The sequence below is a fragment of the Copidosoma floridanum genome, unplaced genomic scaffold (genome assembly GCF_036245765.1).
Source record: "Copidosoma floridanum isolate Cflo_tuat_1 unplaced genomic scaffold, Cflo_Japanese_pri ptg000016l, whole genome shotgun sequence".
In the NCBI taxonomy this organism is placed as follows: Eukaryota; Metazoa; Arthropoda; class Insecta; order Hymenoptera; family Encyrtidae; genus Copidosoma; species Copidosoma floridanum.
The window spans coordinates 3,672,797-3,698,284 of NW_028321893.1; the positions used below are offsets into that span (position 1 = coordinate 3,672,797).

Consider the following 25,488-nt stretch of genomic DNA (forward strand, 5'->3'; position numbering starts at 1 on the left):
AAGAATTTGCAAGGATCATTTATATTTTCTTCAAAAATAGGTGTATCTGCTCGGCAATACAAAATGTTCTCATACTTAATGCGATTATTTAAAAATTTTTCATCAGTGAGAAAATAATTTTAAAGATTATTGCTTACGATAAGGTTACTATGTCAGGGCCCAATGCTGATATATCCCTTCAAATCTGAGTATAAATTTCTCAGAACTGGAGTAAAGTGCATAAGTACTAAATTGTTCTTTACCGAATAGCAGAAAACTACGTTTAACTACTTATCTACCTGCTGTTATTGTTGCGTTTTTTTTGCACAGTGCATGCAAGCGTTAAAGTATCACGATTTAGTTGTTCAATGGTAGCGTATGTTTTATTTGTATAAATTAATTTCATTGCAAATTTTTGATCGATGTTCGTTTTATATCATGAGTAAAAGTAGCTGTCCTAGTGATGTCCTGTCCACTGCACTGATAAGCGTTTTGTAACAATTGAGTATGATTAATAGAAGTTAGAAATATCCCATTCTAATATTTCTATCTTATACTTAATTTATTTATTATTATTATATAATTGAAATGCTTCTTCGGTTTAACTTTCAGAATTTTTATACTTTTTTTTTTATGTCTATCATTTTTTTCTAATTTTAAAATTCTGTACGTATATTTCCGAGATTTAAGTGTTAAATTTGAGTCTGTTTTGTTTCTAAAGGTAGTATCGTTTAGATAAAACTATAAAAATTATTTACAACCGTATAATTTTATAATTTACTAGTTAATCTTTTGAGGCCAACTTTGAAATAAAAAACACACAACACGTTTTCTTTATTCAATACAGCAACGTTTCGTCGACTGAAGTGTCGACCTCTTCAGGCTTTAGTAACAAATAAACAACAAATCAGTACAAAACCAACAAATAATGAGAATAAAACACAAACGCTACAAGTACCTTTATTATAAACACAGAAGAGAAAAATTTAACGTAACGATGTTCATTTGCACGCAAGTCAAATAGGCTAAAGCATCTACGTTTCGCAAAATAGCCAATTTATAGTATAACCCACATATTTACACAGATACATCAAGAGGACAGTATATCACACTAAAAGATGTGGTCAGTAACGTATATTTTTGAAAAAGCTTTTGTAAGTATGACTCAAAGTGTATAGGTCCTTTTTCTTATTTATATTATTATCATCTGACCCTATATGGAGCATTTCAGAAATAATTCGTTTCTTGTACTTTGGCTCATTGTCTATTATTTTTATGTCATCCCGTTTAAAAGTATGATTGTTAGTAGTTTTATGCAACAAACCACAGATTCAGTTTTGTAATTGTTCTTGTGTTCTCTTTTCCTCTTATAAAGTGCTCTCTTTGTCTCACCTGTGTATTTTGCAGAGCAGTTGTTGCACGAAATTTCATTTATCACATTGGTATTGTCTAACTTTTTTGTTTTGTCTTTATCTAATTGCACAATGTGATTTAATTTTTTCGTTATTTTAGGGATAGTGCTGATATGAAATTCTTTTAAATATAATTTTCTTTTGTCAAAAATGTTAGAGAAATATGGTAAACAATGAAATTGCAGTTGTCATGTGTTGTGAGTGTACAGTTTGACGATTTGCTAGTGTTGATTTTCATAATTCTTTTTTTTTTATATTTGTTAATAAAATATGTAGGATAATCATTCTCGTGCGACATCTGTCTCATAAACTTGATATTATTACTATGGAACGAACGATGTGACAGTTTTGTGGTTGTATCTACTAAGTTATATATAATATTTATTTTCTGTTTTCTAGTATGGGCTGACATAAAATTTAAAAGTCTATTTCCAGACGTATCTTTATGGTACCAATTCGTTTCTAATCTATTGTTTTGTTGAAATATAGTAACATCTAAGAAATTAATCTGGCTGATAGTTTTTATTTCATGAGTAGATTATAAATGTTAGTTATGATTATTGAAGGTTTGAAGAACATTTACATTTTTTAATAGTGTTTTTTCTTAAGAAATTTATAAAGTCATAAACATACGTGAAGAAAAAAAGCCGTTCTATGCCATATGTGTTTTTTAGATTATTTCAATAAAACTCGCCATAATCATCAAGCACTGAATTTGCAAAAAGAGGAGAGATTGGAGACCCCATGGGTGTGCCAAATATTGGACGATACATCTTTTTGTTAAACGTAACATACGTGTTTTTCAACGAGAATTTTGTTATATTGATATTTTCTGTAAAAGGAATTTTTGAGCCCTGAAGAATATGGCGTGCACGTTTTTCCAGACTCTCAATTACAAGCTCGCATGAAACGTTTGTGAACAAAGACACAACATCTAGCGACACCAACACATAATCATTTGAAATTAAAACTTTTTTAATTATTTTGATAAAATCTGCACTATTATTTAAATTATATTTCATAAATACTTTTCTTTACGTATGTTGATGACTCTATAGCTTGCATAAGAAAAAACACTATTAAAATTGTTCTTCAAACCTTTAATGATCATAACAAACATTTACAATCTACTTATAAAATGGAAACTATCAGCCAGATTAATTTCTTGGATGTTACTCTATTTTAACAAAACAATAGATTAAAAACGAATTGGTGTCAAGAAGATACGTCTGGAAATAGACATTTAAATTTTATGTCAGCCCATACAAGACAACAGAAAATAAATATCATATATAACTTAGTAGATACAACCATAAAACTGTCAGATTGTTCGTTCCATAGTAATAATATCAAGTTTATAAGACAGATGTCGCACGAGAATGATTATCCTACACATTTTATTAACAAATATAAAAAAAAAAAAATTATTAAAATCAACAGTAGCGAATCGTCAAACTGTACACTCACAACACGTGACAACTGCAATTTTATTGGTTTACCATATTTCCCTAACATTTTTGACAAAACAAATTATTCTTTCAAGTATATTTAAAAGAATTTCAAATCAGCACTATCCCTAAAATAACGAAAAAATTAAATCACATTGTGCAATTAGATAAAGACAAAACAAAAAAGTTAGACAATACCAATGTGGTAAATAAAATTTCATGCAACAACTGCTCTGCAAAATATACAGGCGAGACGAAGAAAGCACTTAATGAGAGAAAAAATGAACACAAGAACAATTACAAAACTGAATCTGTGGTTTCGTTGCATTAAACTACTAATAATCATATCTTTACACAGGATGACATTAAAATACTGGACAATGAGCCAAATTACAAGAAACAAATTATTTTTGAAATGCTCTATGTAGGGTCAGATGATAATAATATAAATAAGAAAGAAGACCTGTAAACCTTGAGTCATACTTATAAAAGCTTTTTCAAAAATATACGTTACTGACCACATCTATTAGTGTGATATACTGACATTTTGATGTATCTGTGTAAATATGTAGGTTATACTATAAATTGGCAATTTTGAAAAATGTGAATGCTTTTGCCTATTTAACTTGCGTGCGAATGAACATCGTTACGTTAAATCTTTTCCTTCTGTGTTTATAATAAAGGTACTTGTAGCGTTTATGTTTCATTTTTATTATTTGTTGGTTTTGTACTGATTTGTTGTTTATTCGTTACTGAAGCCTAAAGTAGTCGACACTTTAGTCGACGGAACGTTGCTGTATTAAATAAAGAAAACGCGTTGTGTGTTTTTTAATTTTAAAGTTTGCCCTAACAGATCAACTAGTAAATTATTAGATTATATTAATATGGAGGGCGAGAAACATCATAATTATTCATATACGTATTGATTGTATCTCAATTATCCACATACATAAATACGAATAATTTTTTTCAAATCCACCGAACGAACTCTAGTGCTGCTTGTCTTATGATAATGTGGCTAAGAATAACTTTAACTAGATTGTTGGAGCTTATTCCTTTACTATGTATTTCTATTTCAGGTGTAAAAAGTAGTTTTTATTCTTTGTATGTTGATTTTTCTAAACGAATTATATTATTTACTGTGCACCTACGTTTTAAGTTCTTGCATTCTTGATTTTTAAGTACTTTAGAACATTGTTAAAATACAGTATCTAGCTGTTCATGGTATAGTTTAATCTGGTCTTCAATGCTACAAAAATCTAACGTAATAGTGACATGCCATTCGGTACGAATTAGTCTGACTTCGTTTGTGTATTCATAATAAATACCTTAATTATTTACTAATAGCATGTTGTCATAAGGTTTTGCAGGTATTTCTTTTTTACTTTTTATAATACCAGTCCCTTGTGTTAGCAAAAGCAGAAAGGCAATAATTTTAGTCAACATTATGATGGGATTAATCTGCAACAGCAAAATAATTAAATTTTTTTTTTTTTTTTTTTTAAGGTTAGCAGCTTTTCACTTTGTCAATATAAATGTTAATCAGTATTTCTTTTTATAATTCTAATACGGCGTTTTATTACTATTTATTCCTTTGATTTAAAGAATTCCGTGACAAAATCGATTTGATTGTTTTTTTTGGGTTCCTCAAGCACGTAGATTGTCATTTTAACTTTCAAGTTTTTTGACTTTGACTTATTGTCAAAACATTATTTTGTATTTTGTTTTTAAAATTCAAATCTATTACGAGCTGTGCTTTAGATTGTGCGTAAACAGCTGGCAAGGTCACTAGCATATAGGCTGTATGTTTCTAGTTTGAATTCGTCTGGAAGTAAATTAGGGAAACGTGCCTGTCTACTGACAACGAGTTTGAAAGGTGCAAAGCTTGTTGCTAAATGGACTGAAATATTTTACTCATGCTTTGCTAAAGGACTTTTTTTATGTGGATCATCTTTGTTTTTAGCTTTCGTTTTTAAGAAATCGTTTAACATAGCGTGGCTTTTCTTTAATAGACCATTTAATTGTTGATGATATGCAAAAGTGAGAGCTGAATGAAACCCGTAAAATCCTAATACTCTTATTCATACTCGATTAATAAAACTATTTTATCTGTCACTGAAAATAATCCTAGAGATGTCAAAAGTCAACGTATAATATCGTGATAACACATCAGCAAGAGTTATTTCTTGTATTTAAGATCACTAGCATATGAGCTGTTCGTTTCTAGTTAAAATTTGTCTGGCAGTGGATTCAGAGAGCTTAACTGTCTACCAAAGACAAGTTTAAAGGGTGTAAAGCTTAGTGCTGAATGGACTGAAGTGTCATACTTATGCATTGCAGAGTAAACAATTTCATCCCAGTCATTTTTGTTTTAACATGAGATCCTAAAGTATCGTTTAACGTAGCGTGACTTGTTTATAACAATCTATTTGATTGTAGGCCGTATGCTCTAAAGAGAGCTAAACAGAATTCACGAATGTTTTATACTTCTGCCAATACTTGATTAATAAAATTTTTTAATCGTCACTAAGAATAACTCTAGCAATAACAAAAGTTAAAATAAAATATCTTGACAACACATCCACAATAGTTATTGCCTGTATATGATATATGCAGTCAGTAGAGACATACAAACCCTTATTATCATACTTCAAATTTCCAAGAATCTCAATTTTTTTAACCACCACCCTTTTATCCAACTTACAACCCACAAACGTATTATCCTTATCCTCATACTCAAAGCTTTACTTACTATTAATAAACCCCATCTGAATACTATATAAGAAAACAAAATCGAACTAATAATCAAGAACAATGCTGAGACTCTTATCCAAACTCTTCAAGAAACGAGAACAAGACTCGCCGTTTGGATACGACTGCAAGTTTGAATCCAATTCAAAATCTTAAGAGCACTTTAAGCAAAAACGATAGGTTATTTGCCAGCAATTAAGTTACGTTAAAAATTATTTCGTAAACATTTGAAAATTTTTATATTAGATGCAGATGGAGAAGTTAATGTTATTAGTTATAATGCATTGAAGAAAGGCACAGAAACTAATTGTAATATTACAATATGATTTGATGGAATAGCTCTACAGTGAATATACGATCTAAGTACTGTGACGGTAATTCCATCCAATACAGATGACAAATTCAACGTTGTGAGTCTGAAATCGCTAATAATTACTGTATGTATTTTATAAGACCTTTTTTTACACAGTAAAACAATAAAATAAGTAATAGATTGAATGCAATTATACTAGAAAACAGACAAATTTGACCTGAACCTTTTTTTTCCAAGGTACCAAAATCAACTCTAGATGAATAATTAAAAAACGAGAAAAACCCTTAATACTGAGAACTGAACAAAATTTCGAATCACCTTTGAAGAACTTATTTTCCTATTTCATGACGAAAATAAAATACTCACACTTTCACGTGATACAGTTTACTATAACTCTCAAGAATTAAAAGTGAATATGATCAAATTCATAATCATGATAATTTATCAGCCAGAACAAGAGAAGCTAGTAAATTAACGACTATAAACAAGATCACCAGCCATGCTTATCTTTGTAGAATTACTACCAAACTCGGGGTGTATATAGATAAGGTAGTAGTAGATTGCAAAGGAGTGCACTGTTATACAATAGCTATAAGCACAAAATATCAGCTAACAAAAACAGAAATATCTGCACAAAAACTCAAGTCTTTTGATGTTATGGAATATGAAAAATTTTACGATACTGACTTCGAAGAAAACGAAATAAACGATACAAGAGATCGCATTAAACTAATAATTAATAAGCTAAAAAAATTTCATTACTCAAAAGCAAGTCACGAGTCCAATCTTCGTATTCCGATCGTTGAACCTAATTGATTGATACCCATGACATGTTAATTCTGTAAGACAATGTAATTTCGCAATATTTTTAGCAAACCATTTTATTTAATACCCATATAATATGCGTGCATTTACAATAGCTAATCTGCAGTCATTGATGTCTGCCATGTTGGATTAAAGTCACGTGACTATTTTTTGTATTTCTGACAGCAAACCCTTTCATTTGATACTTATATCATGGGGGTTAATCTCAAACAGCCAGTCTGCCATCTTAGGGAGGCCACCGTTTTGGATTTGGAATGACGTTGCCTAGCTAGTCATCTATTGTCATTAGAACTCAAAGCGTGTGCAAAACATTATCTTAATTGAGGATTGGGAAGTGGGTCAAATTAAGATTTCAAGATTTTTTTAAAAAACATAGTTAATTACGAGTGAAGCTAATGAATACGTGTTTAAAATTATGAATATACTGTACAATTATAAAATTAAAACAGCCCTAACAGTACTTTTTTTAAATAGTCTCCAAAGGATAAAGACCTTATGAAAAAAAAATACAAAGAAGTAATAGATTACCGTAAACTAAACGAAGAAACCATCCCTGATGCCTATCTACTGCTAAACATTACCGAAACAATAGAGCAAATCGTAGGCTTCTTTCACTTTTCCGTTTATGATCTAGCCAGTGAATTCCATTAAACAGACGTAAACCTTGCAGATAGACACGAATCTGCTTTTAGCACACCTAACAGCTATTATAGATATGTAGGATTACCATTTTAGCTACGCAATGCACCTGCAACATTTCAACGTGTAATGGACGTAGTTTTGACAGGACTGCAAGGCTTAAGTTGTTTATATTTTTTCAACACATAATTAACATTTCGAGAACTTTAAAAGATCATGTGTTAAAAATTATTCATCTTTAATTTCACGACGAAGTTAAAATTTCGACATCCCTAGATCTGTTTTTAGTGACTGGTCAAACAGTTTTATTATTTTAACAATCAAACAGTTATATTGATCGAAGTATCAAAAACTAATGGGTTCATTGAGCTTTTATTTGTGCATATTACTCACAATATAATGGTCCATTAGAAAGAAGCCACGCTACGTTAAACGATTTCTTAAAAACTAACGCTAAAAACAAGAATAATTTTGATAAAATGGTTCCTTTTGCAATGCATGAGTATAATACTTTAGTTTATTTAGCAGCAGGCTTGACACCTTTCGAACTTGTCTTAGACAGGCGCGTGATTCCAATCTTCTTCTAGATGAATTCAAACTAATAACATACAGCTTATATGCTAGTGAACTTGCCAGCTGTTAACGCACAATCTAAGAAACAGCTTATGATACATTTAAGTTTTAAAGACAAAATACAAAATGATATTATGACAATAAGTCAAAGTCACAAAGTTTGAAAGTTAAAATGACAATGTACGTGCTTGAGGAACCCGGAAAAGGAAAATTACATTGATTTCGTTTCAGAATTTTTTAAATTAACGAAATAAATAGTAATAAAATGCCGTATTAGAACTAAAAAAAAAAATACTGACTAACATACATATTGACAAAGTGAAAAGCTGCTAACCTTAAAAAAAAGTAACAAAAACAAATTCAATTGTTTTGCTGTTGCAGATTGATCCCATTATTATGTTGACTAAAATTATTGCCTTTCTGCTTTTGCTAACACTACGGCCTGATATTATAAAAAGTGAGGAAGAGATACCTGCAAAACCTTACGACAACATGCTTTTAGTTCATAATTCAGGTACATGTTATGAATACACTAACGAAGTCAGACTAATTCGTACCGAATGTTATGTTACTATCACGTTAGATTTTCATTGCATTGAAGACCAGACTGAACGATACCACGAACAGCTGGATACTGTACTCAAAAAATGTACAAAAGTACTTGAAAATCAAGAATGCCAAAATCTCATACCAAGATACACGTTATACGTATAATATTATTCGTTTAACAAAATCAACATACGAAGATTAAAAACTATTTTTTGCACTTGAAATACGAATGCATAGTAAAGAATTAAACTCCAACACTATAGTAAAAGTTATTTCTATTGACATAATAATAAGACAAACAGCACTAGAGTTCGTGGTGTGTATTTCAAAAAAAATATTTGCATTAATGGATGTGGCTGATCGAGATCAAATAAATACGGATATAAATAATTTTTACAGTTCCACACAAACAATACTACCGTATTGGCATATCACTGTATTGGATGGTCTTTTTCTGATTTTAAATTTGCTTTATATGGCCTTAATAGCTATATAGGAAGCGTCTGCTATCAATATGAATGACTTATTTAAATCGACGCATGCTAATACAGGCACTACACATAATATTCTCCTTAATGCTTTAAAGCTGTTTTGCTGAGTATCTGTCCAGTTATATTTCTTTCCTCTTTCTAACAAATACATTAAAGGCTCTGCAATGTCTGCAATATTTCTGACAATACGACGTCAGGAGCTTTCTAATACTAGAAGTTGTCAAACATTTGTTTGATTCTTTGGTTTCGAAAATTTTTTAACAGCTTTCAATTTTTTAAAATCTGGTTTGACTTCGTAACTAGCTAATTCATGTTCTAAATAAATTACTTTGGGCTTTAACAATTTACATTTGTTAAAATGTAATTTTAAACTTGATTTTGAAAGTTTTTTAAACAAAACTACACAACTCTACGATGAAAGCAGGTGTGTAGAATGATTGATCAATCATTAAAAAAAAAAAAAAAAAAAAAAAATTTACATTAAAACAGTAATGTGAGAATTTATTTGTTTTAACAACTTGAGTGAATTCTTGATCGATTTATAGTTCCAAAGGTCAACAACAATCTGAGAAGGGGGGTTTTACATTTTAAGTTGATACAGACAAATCATATTATGAGTGAAAACGCAATCCATCCTTGAAATTCATACAAGAAGTATTGTGTGTGTACACAAGCTTATAAGGTACGTGGAGCTCATACGTCACATACATGCGTGAGTGAGTATTGGCTTAAAGGTGTGTGTTTTGGAATAAGCTAACATATAATAGAACTTGCCTTGTTGTAAAAGTGCATGTATGCTTTGAAACTGTACTTTACACGTATAAATGCTTAAATTGTATTGTATGTATAAATTAATAGTTTACTTGCGCATTGATTGTCCCTTTCTAATAATGTATACCAATATAAAAATTGTTAATTAACACATTATTTTATTATATTCAAAATTAATTGTAAAACCCCAAAAAGAATTGATTGTGGAACTTGTTAACTGACAAATTGTACCTCAACTTGCATTTGGTGTTTTCTTGTGTTAGAAATGCAATCTCGCATAATCTCTGATTCAAAAAACCCAATGGCACTTGTCAGAAAAATGCGATTGGTACTATTGTATTGTTATTTTCTATGAGATAAAATCAAATTAAAAAACATCATCGTGCAAGCCTAGTGCTTTAACACAGTCTATAAGACCATTGATTATTGGCTAACCTGATTTAACAAAAGGCCTCTTTTACCCGCTCTGACACAATAAAAATGCACCATCAAGAGAAAAAATCGCTTTTTTTCGTCTGTCACCTATCGTCTAAGGTCTTAGTCTACTTTTGACTCCCGCGATTTGCAAGTACCTTATACACGTCAGGCATAACGTGTTGGCTGAGACAACTCGGGTGCATTTCGAGAACATCAGTAGTATTGGACTACGGTAAAGGGAGGGTACAACGAAGGAGGCCCACTGAAAGTGGTTTCAGCGATAGCAGAGAAAGATCTGGTACGAGAAACGTAACTCCAACACAGCGCCTGAAATGCCGAGATGCCTGGATCCAAAAATGGTGGGAATTCCTTGCCAAACAAGCTCACTGTTACCCCTACCTTGCCTAATAGTTTTTCTCTTACTATCCCCAAAAATTTCTTTGATAGTTTTTTTCCTGTCTTTTTTTTTATTTTCTTCTTCTTCGTTGTTACTTTGTATTTACCCACTAAAATAACGTCTTTTTAAATTAGTATCCTTGAAAATAGTCTTTTTTTTAGTTTGCTTCGAATTTTTATTTTACCTTTTTTATTTTTGTAACACTAAGTGACCTCTTTGATTTAAACTCCCCTGGAGAGACATTCTACGAACAGTTATGAATGGATAGCTATTTAATTAAAACGATTGTTATTTTTCTCTTAGAATCATTCACTTAGACACCGTAACACATTGTAAGCTTAAAACAACACACAAAAACAGAAAAATTCAATACAACATCCTTCATAATAATGGCTGACACGCATAGCACCAAGAGCTCTCCTTAGTTAACAAATCCAGCTCTACCAGCTACTGGAAATTACCAGCCAAGATCTTGGCAGAGCTTGGGCATGGGGAGGCTATGTGGCTAGGTAGGAAAAATTATTTTATACACTACAAAACTGAGGCTTAAGGTGGAGGTGGAGCAGTGGTTATGATAAAATTTATGGAGTAAATCATTCTTTACTTAGTGTTTAATTTAGTATAGTTTTTTACTGTGACTCTGCGAGCGTAATTTTTCCTTTTCTAACCCTCATTATTATAAGTGTTATATCTAGTTGTTCTGATGATCCATAATGAAAATTTTTATTTTTTTTGCAATTTGCCACTAACTAATACAACATTTGTACGTTCTACATGTAAAAATAAAGACTTTGAAAAAAGAGGCTTGTGAATCACCAAGCGATTAACGAGTTTTAATTTTTTTTACATGTTATTAATTTTTTGGTATATACTTGGGCCTACCACAAGCCAGTAGAAACATTGATTACAATAATACTCAGACTTAACAAGTATCTACAACAGCATGACATTTCTAACAGCTTCACAAAACAAGGCTACACAGTCCCAATCAGTTGCATATATCCTGCAAAGATCCACAAGAAGAAGACGATAAATATCACCACACAAACAACTATACTTTGTACCTTACACCGACGTACACTTTCGTCAAGTTTTTTTTATAGCTTCCAGCATCAGGTCTTACACCTGCAGAATAACTTGAACTGCACACGATGGATGTATGATTTGTTAATCCAGATTGTGACGTGGTGAATTAGAAATACGTCCGAACACATCTCAACGCCTTAGTCATTAATAGTGAATGGCAAAAGTCTCACAAATAGTTCTCTCTCTTTCTCAAAACTTGCTGTTAAATATAAGACCTCAGTGTGAGACCTAAAGGCTACAGCATTAGGAAAAGCTCTAGGGCTTGGTCTGACTCCCTTTTCGTGCTTCCCACCTATATTCAAGAAATGTGTGTATAGTTAAGAGTATAAATCCGTGAGTGGCAGCTATCAGTGTCTTTGTGTACTGAGAGAAAGTTTAGTAATGGTGGCGAATCCATAGTGATGTTCTAGCTGAGAGTCTGTAGTGGGCTTAACATTATACAGTGTGATTGCACAGCGAGAAAAGGACAGACATTTAAGCTTGTTACAAGTCTGACACTGGAGCAGTGTGGCGTGGCATTAGTAGACTGTGCCTGTTGAGATTTTGTTAAGGCCGAGACCTTAGTTACACGAGTACCAGCACGTCCATACACGGCCACCCAAGCTCCCTGTTGCCTTGGACATGAATAGCGTCGTGGAGAACATCAACACGCCCTTAACTGGAGATATTCCAGTGGGTAAACATATATAGTGTTGGTACTGTGTGTTGTGTTGTATAGAAGTAGTTGTTCCTGATAACCCTATCTTAGTGCATTAGATTCAACTCGAGTCCCCTGTCGCGAGTTACCAGGTAAAGAACACCAAGTGATGACGATATGCAAATGTAACAGCAAGCTATGATACTGGGATTGTCATATTTGTGGTCAGCCACTTCCCAATTGTTATATAAGTGGCTCTTATTTAGATAAATACATATTAACTTGATATTTATAACTTGTCTTGTTACCTTAAATCGCCTTGGCTAGCACAAAGTTTGCCTGTAACGGAGTTGTCACTCAATTCATGTGTTATTACTGAGTGTTTTCTTATAAAGTAAAATGGCTATTCAACTTTAATAGCTTTACTATAACTACCTATTGCTGCAATTGGTACTGCATAAGACTTGTAATAACCTGGTCCCTCCTCAAATGAAGAAATTAATGAAGTAATAACACACGTTAGTTGCGACCCCCAGGTAACTCTTCACAAACGAAGGAGAAAAAATGTTTTGGTGCCTGGATCCAGAAAAACTTTTGAGATTACCTGATGTCTGATAGAGTCGCTAAAAGTTAGTTATGATGTAGGTAAAAAAACTATCTGAGCTGGAGCATCAGTTATGTAAGCGTTAGATTACAAACAATAATTAGTTTATGGTTTTGAGTTGAAAAGCCTCTGCTCTATCGATAATTCTGTAGATAAATCAAACCACTATAGCACGCTAACCACTAAACCATCAAAGCTCTCACATACATAATACTATAAAGTGTTTAAAATTTGACTAAGTAGATACATTTTTACAAAATTTAATCATTTAATCATTAAAATTCATTTTTAAAAATCACGCATCGATTCGCTACAAATAATAGGATTAACATTGTAGATGTAACATTAATAACGAAATATAACGAAATCATTACAAACTGGTTTTCTAAGCCGTAAATTTTTCTTAAACTTCAAATTCAACTCCCCAATAACCCCACAAAAAATATGATTCATAAGTAAGTAAATAGAGCCACTCTTATCTCAATAAGTATATAATCTTCTGCGTAAAGATTCTGATTCTTCCACATTTTTTTTTAATTTAATAAAATCTCGATGATTTAAGCTTAAAAATAATATCAACAACAACAAAAATAAGAACAATGACAATGGTAGTTCACGGACTAACTACACTTAACGACTTAAGGATAGTACAATAGCAGTTCGACTTATCAATCAAAAAATATTTTTAAATTTAAATATTTGTATATAAGTTTCAATTCAACGGCAGTTTCAAAAATGCCAAGAAACTTCGATAAATTTATAAAAATCATTAAAAAATGGAGGTATTTCAATCATAGTTATTTTACTTGAGATACATTATTCAACGCGTTACGCAAGTTATTGAGAAATAAACTGGAATCATTGAAGAAAATTTTAAAAAGTTTGTTTTTGTTATTTTTTAAGTATTTTATAACGAAGCTTTTCACTTAATTTATGACAACTTTTACAAAGCAGAATTTAAGGAGTTGAAATTGAATAGCATCAGGTAATTAGGTCAAATGAATCATCAGTAACCTAAAAAGAATGCAGAAACTCCAGCAATCCTTGTAATTTCCAGAAATAATTGTTACAATCAATACTTTTAAGCAGGGGATCAAGCTTCTAACCGTATGGCTACTATTCTAGTAGTGGCTAGTATTCTGACCAGTGCTGCACAATTAAGAATTATGTCAAACAAATTAAAACCTGCCTGGAAATTATCACAACTACTTTGTGTCTCGTTTTGCGATCTATAGGCTACAACTATGAGACGAATCCTAAAGTTTATGCAAAGCGCAAAGTAGGTTTTAATTCGCCACCAATCCAGAGGCCATAACCACCGTCTAAAGTAGTGGTACACTTGAAGATTCAGTGCAAGTTATTTAAGGTGGACTTCTGTCCAAAGCAAAAATTGAACCACACTCGAAAATGACCGAATGGCAGCAAAAACATACTTCAAATCCCCAGTTGACCATTTAAGGGTAAAAATAGAGACTGACTCGTAGAGAAGTGTGAAGTAGCAGAGGCTACCCAGGACTCTGGCTACCTGGCTGACCATTGAAGAAAATATCATTAACTCTCTTTTTTTCGGGACCTCTGGGACCTTTCATAAGAAGTAGCAAACCTTGGTCACATGCAGACAAAAAGATGATGCAGAAAAGCTTGCTGGCGGAAAATTTTTAGAAAAGGTGATAGCCAAAAATCAATATTGTTAGAGCTTTTCTAGTTAAGTTTTTCAGAAATTGGCATTTTCCACATCTGGTTTTCTGTTCTATAAGAACCACAGAAATGAAAATACTTCAGTGACTCATGCTCTTCCGTTCCCTTTAGCATCCAAATTTATCAGGTGTCTCCTTGTAAGATAATTCTTCCATTAAGATAATATATGACTAATATTCACTAGTGTTAGGCCCTTCACGTTTATTTAATTAATGTTATCAGAAAAACTGTTAATAATCGCTTAACGTTTTTATTTAATACTTAAATGAATAAGCAGTCAAGGTATAACAGTACATTCATAAGCATCAACAATAAAACTATAGCAACAGTAGTTCTTGCTATGATGCTGGTAATTGTGACATCAGGAATAAAAAAAAAAACAATACTTAGTATGATTATGAGAACAATAATACTAATACTAAAAGTAAAATATGACCACTAGATATACAAGCGAATGTTAAAACATCTTAACAATTGTATCAAAGAGTGCGTATGTATAGATGGTAGCACTTTTAATTCAAACACTTCATATCCTCTAAACACGCCTTTTTTCTTAATATCCAATATACTATAGACTCACAATACTAAACTACATAATTTCTTCTTGAAGAAATTTTCTTAAGAAATAAATAAGAATGAGAAAAATATCCTCCCGAGGTGTGGATCAAATACACAATCTCCTGTTTACTTGACAGTGGCTCTATCACTTAAGTTACCGAGAAGCCGTACATTTACTCACAACGTAAGATTAAATAAGTTTCTCATTCTTAATTTTTAGAGCTGTCTTTCACCTAAGCTCGATATAGTTGGTATATAACTCTAATGCTTGTCAGTAAACTAGAAATTATATACATCATTCTTTTTTATTTCTCAAGGCAATTTCTTGAAAAAAAAGTTATATGGTTGAGTATTGTTAGTCTTAAGTATATTGGTGAGAAAAACAGCATGTAAAGAAGATATAGAGTGCTTGTATGAAATGTGTCACCATCTATACGTATGCACCTCTTGATACAATGGTTATGATGTATCAACATTCGCTTGTATACCTATTGTTCGTATTCAATTTCTAGTTTACCGACATGCGTTAGAGTCTTAAACCTAATAGTAATAATAGTTGTGACCGTAAACGTAATGAGAGTAATAGAAATAACAATATCACTGCGCCTGCCGTAAGTAAACCTGAGTTGATTTACGGGCAGTTTTAACTGATTATATTGTTGCAAAAATAATTAAAACTATTTGATAAAAGTTTGGTCAACATATTTTTTACTGCTAGTCGTCAGAAAGGAAGTCAGTTCATCGTGCCTCAAGGATTCAGATATTTTGTTACCTTATGTTAAAGGCAAACTTTTAGACGCTCTCTCTCTCACTCTCGCTTTCTCTTTCTCTATCTCTCTTTCAACGTCACCAAGCTAGAAAGAAGAGAAAGGCAATAGCAGATTTTTTTCTCTTTGGTAATGCATAGAAAATATTAAGAAATTTATAAGGTTGCGAAAAAATAATATTACAAACAGTTCACAAAAATGTGTAGAAAAAAAGTAACTTGAAAAATTATTCATCTGCCAAAACAAATAGTTGAAGTAAGATGTAGGGTTAACAATATTACTGTGCCTAATTAGCCCTGAGTAACACATAGTTTTTGCCGTCTGTAGCTTTTATAAATGTAGTCTGCAGGTGTCTGTTTCTACTGCTTGACTATATTTTTGTTTTGTTTTAGTGTATACGTATAAAGTGTAAAATATGCCAGCATTTAATCTGGTCTTTCAGAGAAGCTGTTACGAGCTAATTTTTTGCATTTATTGCTTTCTGAAGCTTGTTTTATTTATCTATCTATAGAGCAATATTGGATTTTTTCTAGTAACTATAGGCCAGCCCATAGGTGTGTGAGTCATATTTGATTTTAGTACAGCAACTACGAATGAACTTGCAGGTAATCACTTTTTTCAGATGCACGTTGATTATTGCTTCAAATGCTTTCTAAATGAACATTGAAAACTCCAAAGGAATGAAAGAAAAAAATATTAGTAATCGTATCAACAATTGTTTGTTGACATTACAACTGTTAAAGGATTCATATTACCACCAGTAGGAAATTTTGTAAATAATGAGCATTAATATTTCTGGATGCTGCGGGTGTTCCGTAACATAAAGCTTATTTAAAATATTTTATTAGGTAAATAATATAGTGGACACAGAAAAAAAAAAAAATGCCAAAAAAAAAAAAACACCTGGCAAACTATGTACGATACTTGCGTTATTGCCAGGCATGCACTTTATGCTATCTTTTTCATAGCCCTTTTTTTTATTTGGGGCATAAGGATTATCAAGAGTTATTGACTTTTACTAGTTATTACTTAAAACTTTGATAAAAAGAATAATACTAAAGGAATAAGAACGATAGTATAATAAGTACTTAAGTTTAGTAACTTATCACAAATTATAGTACGCTTAGCGGTTCCAGTATTTATATAATCGATTCGTTGTAAGAATAAAAACGCGATGACATTTAAGTTTATTATATAATAAAAAAGATACTACATTTTAGTTTTCTTATACTATGGTCTGTACGTATAAATTACAGAGCCTAATAAAAGCATTAATTTTACGGAAAAATTGTCATTACTAACTTATTAATAAAAAAAAAGTACTTCCTTCCTTTAAAAAAAAAATGTAATCGAAGCTGGTGGTAAGAATGACTCTTGTATGCATTACCGGTAGTAACTTTTTTAAGTTAACATGGTGATGCATAACTTATGTCTTAGCAAACGACACAAACAGAAATCTTTATTAAGGTTTTCAATAGCCAGTTATCATTACTTAATTCGAGTTTAACGAAACATTATTACTCCTTAAAGAAAGGCTAAACTAAGCAATAGTTTTAGTGAAGTAGAATATTTTTCATTTAAGATTTTTAGTTACATCTACCTAATTAACTATGCACGATCTTACTATTTAACGGATGCCACTAATGTTGCATTAGCCAGTTCTTGATTAGCAGCTTCTTCATCATTGCTCCTTCACAGTTTGACAACTTTTTAGGTTTATCACTTGACTTATTTACATACACTGACTAAACGTTTTCTCACGTACGCTTGCTAAAGAAATTTCATTGTATAATCTGCGATGCTTCTCTTCTAAAATGGTTATCTTCTTATTTTGCTAGATGCAAGTCTGTGGTGATTATTAGAGGCTACCGTCAGTCTAATTTGCTCCCTTTAAAAACTGGTATCCCTTAAAGAAGTGTGCTTGGCCCCCTACTCTTCCTTACTTACATGTATGATCCTCGTTTTTTTATGAAACACTGCAAACATATTATTTATGCCGACAATACGCACATGTATTACTTATGTTATCCGCAAGACATAAGATCAGGAATCGAACAATCGAACAGGTAAACTTGGACTTAAGTGCACTTATAGACTAGATAGTAGATAACAATTTGTTACCAAATCTTTAGAGAACTCTAGTAGTTATCCTAGGTAGTACATAAGCACTGGTACAACTTACTTTGCCTGAGTTTCCCATCGTTATGATCAGTAGAGTTAAACTGCAGCATGCATCAACCGTACAAAACCATGGATTTTGGCGAACTCTAACGTTACATTAGGAACGCCATGCCCAACATATTTTTAGTCACGTCTTTTGATCACTCTACAGCTTAAAATACTTTAAACACGCTCTCCCATACTCTCTAAATAAATTTTTGTTGGCGATCTAGAGTTGCGCCCCATCGTTTGAAACTAGGATTGCTCTCACTGCCTTAACGTCAGAGCTATCTTTTAGGAATTCTAGCATATTCAACTCTTTTACATAGCACTGCAGAGTACCTTATGTATCTTCACAACCAAGCCTCAGATCACTTTGGACTGCGTCGATCAGTCTTGACTTCTCATGAATAATTTATGCCAAACCACTTTTTAGCAGCTACAAATAAGGACATTCAAGGTTTTGTTATTTTCATTTTTTATGAGTCAGAAAAAGAGCAAATGGGATAGAAAAGTAGATTGTCACGTAAGTCAGAGTTTGATTTTGTGGACAAAATTTTTTCGAATACTTTTAATTGCATAGTGTTTTTTAAAATTATCACTAACAAAATAATGTAAAACTACAATACATATCTTAAGAGTCACTCTTGGTAATACATGAAACACGAAAAATATACCAACCCGCGATAAGAATAATTTCTTAAACATCTTTTGTGACACACTCAATTGCTATAAATGAACATTTTTGATAATTCATACCCTAAGATTCGTCAAATGGTTTCACTCTCAAAAAATTGTGTAATTATATTAAGTTTTATATCAGGTATTTTCTTGCTTGAATTATATTTCTGAGTTTGTATCACATTTTATACTTTCTGTACTATATAAATTGTACGTATACATGCAATTTTTTACTATTATGTGTTAATAATCTACGCAAAAATTTTTTGGAAGGATAAGTAGATATAACATGAGGTTTAAATAAAGTCTTACATTAAAACACATAACATTACACAGCACCTAATAACTGGAACAGCTACTTGATGCAAAATAAAAAAAACACAATCAATGAACTCTCGTTTAATCTTGCAATAAACATAAAAAAAACCCTAATTTTTATCACTTCTGGAATAAAATTAAGTTAAGTGTATTGAATATTTCACTTAGATTTAAACATTATAAGTACCAAGTAAGTACATGACAAAATTTACATACATCTTCGGGGTATAATTAGGGTATAGTCTATAGGATTCCGGGCTTGAGTGAAGAAACTCAAAGCAAATACAGATTGCATGGAAATGCCTTTATTTTAGAACAGATCTATTATAAAGGGGACGCGGCTCGAAGAGCTGTAGGCACTTGTCACAGCTTAAGGCTATACAAAAGAAACTAACTGTATAAGAGTACAAAAAGAAGGCTTGTAGCCGATGTAATGCTGAACACCGTAGAATTTGTGGTAGTATAGGCACCCCTACGTAGGCGTGAGTGAAAGAGAGCTAGCTTGCGCTGACGTAATAGATGGTTCTTGGGTCTGACTGTTGCTTCCTGCGCGAGCGGCCTGTTTGGGCGCAAGGTGTCAAAGGCATGCTGGACGGTGCTGCCACATATCTTTGGTAATTAATTTAGATCTTTTTTCGTATAAAATAATCTATCTGTTAAATAAATTTTATTTATAATAAAGTCATTTTAGTTTGTTTAAAGCTTGCGAACAGTGCAGTCCAGAAATAAGTTAAGCATGAAAAAATAAACACGAGACCATTACGTTCTGTAGTCAGTCTTGCAAAACTCTAAAAATTTTTTTAAATAATTTAGAAGAAAAAATATAGCAGCAGACATTCTAAAACTAAATGCTTATGAATTGGCTGCTTTTATTAAAAATAAAACAAACACCGTTAATTTAGAACATTACCATAAAGGGATAACACATATTATGTAGCTTTAATGACAACATGTAAAATAACTATTAATAAAATTAAAAAAAGTCCTTTTAACAAAGTATGTTAAGTAGTAGCAAAACAATAGTTTTATGTGTTTATACAAAAAAAAGCTACTGTTTATAAGCTCCTTTGTTAAAAGTTTCCTACAAACAACGTCAAGTATAACAAAAAAACATGAAAATAACCGTAAGCCATACCTGAAAGTTTTTTTAAAACTGATACTACTTGATGAGCCATGAAAGAATCCAGTCCAGATGTAGGTTCATCACAAAGCAAAAGTGGTGGATCAGTAAGAACTTCAGAAGCAAATGATAATCTTTTCATCTCACCCCCAGAGATTCCTTTAATTTTTCCCGGAATACCAATAGCTGTGTTTCTGCATTTTGATAGAGCAAGCTTCATAGAAAAAAAAAATTTTAGATTCGCTACAAACGAAATTTTAATAATAAATTGATACTTGTTATGTAAATATACGGTAAAATCGAATAAACAAACTGTGAACAAAAAAAATTTTTAGAAGTTGTCACAAAAACTATGAAATATTATTAATAATACAGCTATGTATATAAATCAACTATAAAGACAAAAAAATGTTAAACAACCACGTAAATATTCTATAAGTAACTATGAATTGCTAAAATAAATAGTTTTAAATTGAATAATGCCAAAACTTAAAGAAAGAAGGACACAAAAACGTCAAAAAACTATTATTAAATTTAAAACAAAAGACCCTAGATGAAATTCGGAATAAAAAGATTACTGACAACAAAAACTGAATTGAAACAAGAAAATAACAAAAAACACGCCTACTTAACACGTAAAAAAAGTTGAGCTACAAGGCTAAAAAAACGTGCATCAATAATTTTTAATCAACGTAAAAAAAATCTCAACAGAAAATCAGCGAAACCTAAAGTCGTAGTAAGAAAAAATACATAGTCAAGTTTGAATAACAGTCAACAAAAATAACCTTAAAAATACCCATAAAAAAATTTTCTTATTAAAACTTTAACCAACAATAACAACACTATAAAAACCATCATAAAAATTATCAATATGATCTTCAAAATCATCAGCTCACTACATATGATGATCATAATCATTGACATCCATATTATTGCTGTCTTTAATAATGTTATTAGAATCATCGTTATCATCTATACAATTATAATTATCCTCAAAGTTATAATTATCGTTATCATCATTAAAGTTATTATCAATGTTATTAGTATTTTTATCATTATTATAAATTTTGTTATTACCATAATTATAAGGTCATCACCATTATTCTTATTATTATAATTATCTTTACTATTGAAATTTTCGTAATTAGTGCTATCATTATCATTATTATCATTCTCATTTCAATCATAATTATAATGTCTTTCATTGTTATTAATATTGTCATAATTTTTTTCATAATAAAATTTGTCATTCATATTTTTAGCACTATAATGATTAGTATAATTATTATTATTATTCGAATTATTATAAATATAATTTTTACTGTCATTATTATGGTTATCAACAGCATTATAAATTTTATCATTATCATGATTATTATCATCATTATTTATTCCTAATATTACTATTATCATGATTTGATAATTATTGTTATTATCATTACCGTATTATCGTCCTTGTTATGCTGTCATCATTGTTGTTGTTATTGTCATTATCGTTGCCAACATTGTCATATTATTATCTTTTCTATCATTATTATAGTAAAATTTATAAATATTATTACCATCACATGATTTTCATTATTTTTATCATGATCATTTTTAATGTTACTAACATTATTTTTGCTATCAGCATCATTATTGTCGCTTGCACCAAAATAAATACCACTACTGTCATCTATATTATTTGTGTCTTTATTATTTTTTTCATCATTATCGTCATCATTTTTGTCATCATCATCATTATGGTTATTATTATCATTTTTATAATTATTATCATGATAAATAAGTTTCTTACTTTTAACCACAGCAGAAGTTGATAAATAATGTAAATAAATGAATGAATGAAGTTTTGGCATACTGTCGAAAAGCTTATTTTTAATTAAAAGTGTGTACAACTTCTAGGTTGTATACCAACAACTTTTTTTATGCAAACTCTAACAATAAAAATTAGAAACAATCTACTTACAATTTATATCAATTATACACAAGGCAAGAAAACAATAAAAATGGGACACAATCTTAAAACATACAAGTAAGCAACGTTGAATATTTTTTTCAGAATAAAGATCACAAAAGTTATATTTTGTCAGCTTAAAAATTAACGATGTAGTTTTGCCCACTAAACAACGTGTATTAATGGTTATATCACATGAGTACGATGATTTTATCGTTATCAGTCACATTCCTAGTGACGAGCGAGGGTTAAAATAGCGTAGGATTTAAATAGTAAAAATAAAAATTAATAAAAATTAAATACATAAGACAAAAAATACATTGCAGACAAATGATAAAATGTTTTAAAACGTAAAAAATGGTTATCAGCTTATAACTTATTAATTTTTTTTTTAAGTGAAACTTTAGCTTTGTGTATCACTGGTTTCATCAATGTTATTTATTCGTTTTTCTATCAGAATCTTTTTCTAAAGTAAGCTCTTGTGATTCTCATTATCTTAATCTAAAATTATTATTGCATCCTGATCAAAATTGAGACAAATGTGCTGTATCAAGAGTATGGGAAAATAAGGCTGACTTCTCTCTTTTTTCTTTTACAACTATCACCATAATAATTAGTCTTACGCATTTTACACTTTTTATTCATATATTCTCATGTTTGTCGATTTTCGTTCTTGATTTTTTACTACTCTGACTTGCACAGCTACATGGATCACCTAAACACTGTATTTCATAAACAATATTACATTTTTCGGTCTTATTCATTTTATCTTTATACAAGTTTTCAGGTTTCTTGGATTTATTAGCAGGTTTGTAAACTACCCTTACTTTATGTTTATTTTCTATCTTCTTGATTTTTAATTCTATCAGTTTTACGTAAGGAAGCACTATTGTATCATTAAAAGGTAAATTTTTGGAAAACTCACTGTGATTATTTCTTCAATTATGTATTTTACTTAACTCTTATTTAACGTATTTATTTAGAAAATGTAGAGGATAATTGTTTGCAATTTGCACAAAGTGTACAAAGCAAAAATTGTCATTCTAAAACCGTTTATCAGACAACTTGACACTTTTATCAACCAGACAATCAATAATACCAATTTTTTCGGATCATAAAAACTAAGAGTGAAAATTTAAATGTAACTTTAAAAAAATTTTAAGTACATGTTGTTGCATATGTATATTTCCATAGGCTCCCCATTATCCCGAAAAATTGGTATTATTCATGGTCTGGTTGGCAAAGCTGTCATGTTGTCTGATAAACGGTACAAGAATGACAATCTTTGCTATACTGTAAGAAATGCTGTAGTAAAATCACTATGCTTAGCATAGGTGAAGTAAGGACCTATGCTCAGCGTAGGGATTTTACTATTAGTTCGTAAAATGTTTTCCTAGATCGTAAAATTAAATGTCAAGATAGTAATTATCAGCAAAGCCGAAATCTTCAAAAATTTTGTACGATCGTGTAGTAATTTTACTATCCCAAGCGTAAAAGTCATATCTTGAATATGAGAAACACTATCGTACTGTTCATAGTTCCAGTTTAACTAAAAGGGTTATGCACTTATTCCTTCACATTACAGACACATCTCCACACACAATTGAGAAACGTGAAGATTTGTAGAGATCCGAAATATTTAGCTATTGGTCTACTAAGGTGTATTCCCACGATGTCATGTGATGATACTAACCTGAAAAGTGTTTACTTTCCAGAATGCTTTTGCTATATATACAATATACCTCATATTTACTGATTACAAATTTGTAAGAGTACTAATGATAAATTTACTTTTAATCCTAATCACAATTATTGATTATAGTGCGAGAGCGTGAAGCACGAACCGTGAATTAGGTAGAAATATACATGTACATTAATGTAGTCAATGCGAGATTTCTTTACCCCCATCAAGAGTACTTAACAGCTGCATGTAACTTTAATACTAGATATTACTTGTACTATCTCGTGTAATTTGGATCAATGTACCTTTACCATTGGAGCGCAAGATTACTATTATCTCGTATTTTTCTGAGGGATGTTAAACGTATTTTCACTATCGGAAGGTAGAATCTCCATCGTTTTGTAATCTTAATAGCCGATTGTATTTATCATGCAGCTAGTAAAATTGATATGCTGAGCATAGGTCTCACTGTTACCTATGCTGAGCATATTAATTTAAATAGCGGATAGTAACATTAATACATTGCAAAGTAAAATTACCATGCTTAAGACATAGTTTTCGCTATCAGATATTATAATCACTGTGCTCAGGATAGCAAAAAAGTTACTACTAGTGATTTTACTACAGCATTTTTTACAGTGTACACACGCTTTGTGTTGATTGCGAAACATTATCCCTTCAAGTTCATAAATAAATATGTTAATTTAGGATTAAGTAAAATGCATAATCAAAGCAATAATAACATTTAATTTTTTCTTATTTACCTTTAAATAGTACCAGCCCACAACCACTTGTTTACTAGACAGTTGATCTAATACTTGAGCTCGTAAGGAGCTGCATATTTACTCGCACCGTAAGTTTACATAAGTTTTTTAATTATAGCTGTTGATTACATAATATCAATGGATCAATAAATTATTAATATAGCAAATAGGCATGAAGAAAGTATAGTTAACAAATCCACTAATTAATAAAAAGAACTTGACAACTTCTATCAACATAAAATAAATAAATGATGTGACTCTAATGCTTATCGGTAAATTATAAATTCATACGACCAATAGAATGTAAGCAAACGTTATACATCTGAATAATTGTATCAAGAGGTGCATATGCATAGATAGCAGCCCTTTCAATACAAGCACTCTATATCCTTTATACTTGTCTTTTTTTACCATCCAAAATACTTAAAACTCATGATACTAAACCACATAGTGTGATTTTTAATAAAAATTTTTCAAAAAATAAATAAAAATGAAAAAAAATATCGTCCCCAAGTACCGATTGAACCCACAGTCTCCTGTTGACCTTACAGTTGCTCTACCACTTGAGCTACCAAAAAGCTGAACGCTTACTCACACTACAAGTTAAGATAAATTTCTTATTCTTAAGGTTGAGAGCTGTCTGTCACCTCAGCTCGATAAAGTTGTTATGTAACTGCTTGTCGGTAAATTAGAAAATCATACGAGTAATAGCCCGATTAGAAAAAGTCTACGGCCCACCGGAGACTACCATACGGGCCATAGACGGTACGCCGGACGTAATACTCCTGGCCCGTGTAACGCGTGTGATCAGGTACGTGTACGGACAGTACACGGCACCCGTCACTCATGGCTCCCGTGTACTACCCGTACCCTGACCGTAAGCGGTCCGTACAGT

The 25,488-nt window shown here is 31.1% G+C and overlaps 1 protein-coding gene across 1 annotated transcript in view; it reads right to left on the reverse strand.

Moving 5' to 3' along the window:
- Nucleotides 1-25,488, reverse strand: part of LOC106645100 (protein white) — a 609,536-nt gene that overhangs the window by 500,820 nt on the left and 83,228 nt on the right. Inside the window, exon 4 of the mRNA XM_089592398.1 lies at nt 20,210-20,408. Within this exon, the coding sequence (XP_089448524.1) occupies nt 20,210-20,408 (199 nt within the window). The remainder of the gene's footprint in view (nt 1-20,209; nt 20,409-25,488) is intronic.